Consider the following 6,319-nt stretch of genomic DNA (forward strand, 5'->3'; position numbering starts at 1 on the left):
TGCCAGCTTCTGGTTAAAGGTTTTTTGGGGCTCTAATGCTATCCTAAATTTCCACCCATTAGTCCTAGTTTTTTCTCTGAAGACACATAGAATAACTGATCTTTGTTATTGATACCAACCTTTTAATATATTTGAAGATACTGACCATTGTCACTCTTAAATATTCTCTTTTCCTGGCCAAAAATGTCCCAGTTCTCTGTTCTTTATAGAGGATAATAATACTTATATTTGTAGAATACACTATGCTCTTTGTAACGCAGTTTACACACAATGCATGGAGCTTACCTCATTTGACGCCCCTGCCTCTGTGAGGGCTGGAGGAATTATTGTCCTTGCTTTACTGACAAGGAAACTAAGGCTGCTGGTGGTGAAGTAGCTACACAGTCACTCAGCTAGGGAAACCAGAATGCAAACCTGCTTTCCTGGTATCAAGTTCTCTCTACTAGAACATCCTTCTGTGTCTGATTTCAAGACCTGTTTATCCTTGTCTGCACACTTTTTACTTTGTTAAGCCCTTTCACTCTACCCTGAAATGTCCTTATGACTAGATGTTATTCATGGTTCTATGTTGCCCAACTGTGCATAGCATGCACAGACTCAGGATGCTCACTCTAGTTCTGATAGAACTCATTTCTGAGTCTGGAATGCCCTTGTTTTCTTTAGTGGGCCATCGCTGTGTTGGCACATGCCAAGCTATGGCTTACTATTTCATAAGGTAGTTGTAAAGATTAAAATTCAGATAATGCTTGCAAAGCATTTAGCATATGGTACCAGTAATGTTAGCTCTTATTTTTATTATAAACATCACTAAAAATTTCCATGAACTACCATCAAGCCAGGTCACAGTATACAACAGGGGCAGAGCAGGAAATAATTCCTGAAATTTCCTCTTTCCTGTATCACTAAATGTTAGTCTTGGAAAAGAAAATTCAGAGATTATTTCATTCACTTCCTTCATTTTTCGGATGGGGAGACTGAGAGACGCAGCGGTTTTAAGCAAATTTCTGGAAGACAAATAGCAAGTTAGTAGTATTCATGTAATTAAGTTGTAATTAAGTTGTGAAACTGTCAAATATGGCTTTATTCCTATTCTTAGTGAATGGGAGTAAGAGAGGAAGAAGAAGATGCCCTTCAATTTTTTTTGTCCATTTGTTTATTTTATAACAAACAAAGATGCCCTTTAATTTATTGGGGTTTTTTGTTTGTTTGTTTTGTAAATTAGGAGAGAGATTCAAGATTCTAAACAAATATGTCATTACCAACACTGAATGAGTTTCACCTGTGAACTCACATGGGTTTTTAAAGACTGTATTCAGGATTCCATATTGCTGAAATAAAAATTTGCTCTTAGTATAGTTTTGGAAAATTTGCAGCCTAGGATAGCAGCCTGGGGAACAATATCCACACAAGGTCCTTAAAAATAGGGACCTCTTCTTGGCTGCATTTGTGCCTCTAACACCTAGCACAGCTGTGGTGAAGAATGGGTATTCGGTCTACGTTTCTGAGTGAATAGATGCCCAGCAGACGCTGAGTCAGTTGATTCCTTCCTCTCTCCTGCCCATCTCCCTCTGTCTCCCCTTTGGCCCATCCACAAGGAGGGCTACACATTTTGGCTCTTTTGAAATAAGAATGGCATCTCAGAATCCCCTTGCAGCCCCTGGGTGTCAGGAGTGTCCCCCAAAGCCCCACTCCCACCCCAGGTTCTTTGTTGTAGAGATATGTCTTAACCCCATGCCTGCCTGTCCTCTGTGGCCTCTCATAATCGTCCGGCTTTCATGTTTGTGCAGGAGTGTCCCTGGGCGTCTTTGCGGCTGGGTCTGATGAGCCTGGCCCAGAGGGCCTCACCTCCACCTCCTTGCTGGACCTCCTGCTGCCCACTGGCCTGGAGCCACTGGACTCGGAGGAGCCCAGTGAGGCCGTGGGACTGGGCACTGGCCTGGAAGCCCCTGGCTCAGGCCTCCCCAGCGAAGAGAGTGAAGAGTCCCGCATTCTGCAGCCGCCACAGTACTTCTGGGAAGAGGAGGAGGAGCTGAATGACTCTAGTCTGGACCTGGGACCCACTGCAGGTAGCTCTTCTTACCTGAGAGTGTGTGTGGATTGCAGCTGGGTGTGAGGTAGTCTTGGCAAAATGCCAAAGGACAGTTTTCTTGCTCGAATCACATCTTTTCTCTCTTCCCATCAGTTTTTCCTGTGTATCAAAGCCAAGTCTCTGGGACTCCAAGTATCTTATTGGCCCAGGAGGCTCCTTTCTCTTTAACATTCACTGCTGTTAAGTGATCTTGTATTCTGTGCTCATAATATTATCCCCATTTTACACATGAGAAAACTGAGGCTTAGAAAGGTTAAAAGCATGCGGAAGGTCATACGACTGTTCAGATGTTCAGTCATGATTCAAGCTGATTGCCAAGGTCTGGAGTTTTGTTTGTTTGTTTGTTTTCCCCTACCTGCTGTATTGTCTCTGTTGAAAGTTCCTGGAGATCAGCACGTTCCATGTCCCCCCTTAGGTCTCTCTAGCCTCATCAAGGCATTCTAACTACTCTGCCCTCAGTCATGTACCAGATTGGGTTCTGGGTTTACAGAGCATGGCTGATGCACATGTGGGGCCTGGGCTCCACAGGAATGCACGCACCACGGCTGATTACAGATGCGATCGCGCTCTTGTGCTTCCAGCTACAGCAGCAGTGCACATGTCCTTGGCCAGCAGGAGCCCGTTCTTAAATGTCAGACTGTCAATTTGTGTGTGTATGGGAACCCGCACATGGGGGCAGGATGTTACAGAATTTAGCCCTAATTTTTCTTTTTAAAATATATAATATTTTGGATTCATGTTCTCTGATTACAAAAATAGTATGTGAAAATTGTAGAAAATATGAAAAATACAAAAACAATACAAATAGGAAAACAAAATCCTCCCACGGTCTCATAACTAAAAGATAATTACTACTAGTAGTTTGGAATATATTCTTCTAGTCATTTTTATATGCAAAATTAGAATCATAGGGGACATAATATCTTCAATTAAAATATTTCACAAATGTATTTCCACATTATTAAATACTCCTTTATAACCTGATTTTTAATGACTACATATTTTATCATATAGATAATCATATGTATGAAACCAGTTCACTATTGTTGAATATTTAGGTTGTCTTCATTTTAATGCTGCTACTAATATCCTCATATGTTTTTGTACTTTTCTGATTGTTTCCTTAGATAAATTTCTAAAATAAAATAGCAGGATCTAAAAGTGTGTCAGTTAGCATCCCACCCAGAAGCAGAAGACACAATCAAACTAAGATAGTCCAAAGAGGGTTTATTTATAGATCAGTGAATTTACAAAGGAATCTAGGGCCAGCAACAGCAGAGTAATCAGTGCCCTACACCCAAAGAGACAAAGGGAGGGAAGGATGAAAGGACAGAGTGGTGGGGAGCAGGTGGCCCGCTAGGGAAAGGAACCAGGAGAATAAATACCCAACCTCCCTCCTCCCGGCTCCTGTCAGGGTCCCTGTCAATCTCCCTTGCCCGCCTCTGGGAGTTAGGTTAGGAAGCAAGGCACAGCCTGTTGATGTAATCCACTGGGCCAGTCTTCCTTGGCCAGGGTAAGGTAGAGAAGGGTGGAGAATGGATCTGCAGCTGATGAAGCATGTGTGACACAAAGGATGTGTATCTTTCTACAGGCTTTTGTTAAATATTTCCAAATCACCCCCCAGAAAGGTGGGTCCAGTTTGCATACCCACCAGAAATAGATGAATGCCAGTTTTTTTAACCCTTCCCACTCCCGAATTTTGTCATTTAGAAATCTTTGTCAATTTGATAGGCAAAATTATAATGGCCTCTGATTACTAGTAAATTTTAATTTATGTATGTGTATATATTCACATACATATATGTATACATATTCTATATATTCTCTATATACAATATATACATAGTCTGTCTATTTATAGTTCTCCTGTTTGATTTGAAGCATAGTGTAATTGAGACAACAGGCTTTAGAGTCAGGCAGATTCTACAGTTTCAGCACTGCCATTGAATAGCTATGTGATTTTTGGCAAGTAACAACCTAAGCCTCAGTTTTCTCATATAGGAAATGAGGATAATAGTAGTATCATGAGGTTGAGATTTAAATGCAATAATACATTTAAAGCACTTAGCACAGTGCTTGGCACATTGTAAGTCCTCTGTAAATATTAGATATTATTTTTCATTTTTTTCTACTGAGGCTTTAATTTTTTATCATTGTACATGGTTTCATATAAAAAGGATACAAACCTTTTTTCTGACATATATAGAAAACATTTTTCTGGCTTGTCAATTACCTTTCTTTTTATTATATTACTTTTTTTATTATATTTTTGATATACATAAATTTAATCTTTAGAAGCTTAAAACAGTCTTTCTTTTGAAATGTTTTTATGTGTTTACATTGCCTTGTTTAGAAAAGCCTTTCCCTCCCTGAGATATATGCACCTTTATTTCTTCTATTCTTTTTTAGCTTAATTTTTTATATTTTACTCTATTCTAGCTGTGCTTTATTTTGGTGTGTGGTCTAAGATAGGTATCTAATTCATTTCCCCCGCATATAAGCTATTGTTGCAGCAGCATTCATTGACAAGTCTATCCTCTCATTATTGAAAAGAAATGCCACTTTTACCTTGTATTGGACAATTATATGTACTTGGTATTTCTCTGGGCTTTCCCTTTTTTGTTCAGACTATTGAGATTCTAGTTTAAGACAAGCAGTCACTCAGAGAGCCTGGTCAAGAAATCACCAGTTGTGCACCTAGACCTTCCTCAGGATCACAGTGGGAAAGCCCTGCTTTGATAAACTCAGATTTGCTCTGCACCCGTCCCCCATTTGTTTCCCCTCCTTTTTCTCTCACTTTATCTCTCTTATCCCATTGGCTTCTCTGGGTCTCATTATAATAAAAATACCTGTCATTCAATGAACACAAGCCATGTAATGGACACTTTGCATACATTCTTTCTCCTGCTCATACCAGCTCCACAATGCGGGTCTGTTTCCTTATTTCTACTGTACATACTTGAAAGACTGTGAGGTGGGGACACAGGTGCCCTCCAAGGGGAGTGGGCAAGAAATTCAGAGCAGGTGGAGGAAGGAGAGCTGCTTTTGTCCAGGCTCCCTCATTGCTTATCTTCTGATTGGGATGCTTGCCCACAGCAAGAGCTTTGCCCAAGGTCACACAGCGTGTGCATGGCAGAGCTGAGTCTAGAATCAGTGTCTCCTGAGCAGTGATGTCTATGGACCTGTGTTCTTGCCATGAGAGCACATTGATGGTATGTGTTAGAGAGGAAACCAGTACATTTTATTGTCAATAGTATTGTTACACATCTCATTTCTAGTTCGTTGGGCCTAGAAGAACTAGAGTTGGTGCCTGCCTTTTCCTTCTGTAGCAGTGGTCCTCAGGGAGTCCAACGGCAAAAACAGCTGGTGAAGTTTCTGTTTGATAATAAGTGGTATGACCTTGAGTGGGTTCCTTTTCTAATCTTGGCTTCAGTTTCTTCATCTGTAAGTGAAACCATGAGAATAATAGATTGAAGTCTATTTCCAGCTTTAAAATGTTATGATTCTCTGACATTTCAGGTAAAAAGAGTACTCTTACAAAGTAGGGAAGAAGAAATGGAATGTAAATTTACCAAACCACCAGCTAGCAGCAAGCCAGCTTAAAGCCTGATCAATTAATTGATGCAGAATTGTTAATGATTAAAAATATTTTCCCAGATTACCTATTCATCTCAAGATTGTCCCTATTGTCTCCCTCCACTGCTTTCATTTTCCAAACTCCTTAATAAAATTTTCTTCATGCAGTTTTAATTTTCCTAGTGAACAAGCTAATTGGTGTTTTACAAGAAAAGAGATAACTCTTTGGGGTTGGCAAGTTCTAGAAACCCAGCTTAAACAGGCTTATAGGTCTTTCCTAGCTCAGTAACTGCAGAGCTCGAGGCAGGTGGGGTCCAGGGGTTCAGCTGGCATCAGAACCTGCCTTGCTCCACTGTGCTTCACTTTTCCTTGTTGGCTTCATTCTTAGGCAGGCAGTTCCTGTGTGGTGGCTTCAGAAGCCCCCACTACGTTCAGTTTCATCCTCCTTTCACGGAGCAGCCCCTGCAGGAGAAAACTTTGCCTCTCCAACACTTCTGGAAAAGCCTCAGAGGGGAGGCTCATTGGTCTGGGTCATGAGCCCATCTAAGAACTAATCCAAAGGCCATGGGGATGGAGTGCTCTCACTAGCCCACAGTGGGTCTTGAGCCCCCCTGGAGCCACGGGGTACGGCCCCACACTCCTGGGACAAAAAGA

The 6,319-nt window shown here is 41.2% G+C and overlaps 1 protein-coding gene across 1 annotated transcript in view; it reads left to right on the forward strand.

Annotated features, from left to right (window-relative positions):
* The first annotated feature begins 1,480 nt into the window (after window positions 1-1,480).
* The window catches only part of PODXL2 (podocalyxin like 2), a 50,356-nt gene continuing 45,517 nt past the window's right edge, over window positions 1,481-6,319 (forward strand). Inside the window, 2 exon segments of the mRNA XM_019658658.1 lie at window positions 1,481-1,484; window positions 1,788-2,066. Coding sequence (XP_019514203.1) covers window positions 1,481-1,484; window positions 1,788-2,066 — 283 coding nt within the window.

Source organism: Hipposideros armiger, unplaced genomic scaffold (assembly GCF_001890085.2).
Source record: "Hipposideros armiger isolate ML-2016 unplaced genomic scaffold, ASM189008v1 scaffold_286, whole genome shotgun sequence".
In the NCBI taxonomy this organism is placed as follows: domain Eukaryota; kingdom Metazoa; phylum Chordata; class Mammalia; order Chiroptera; family Hipposideridae; genus Hipposideros; species Hipposideros armiger.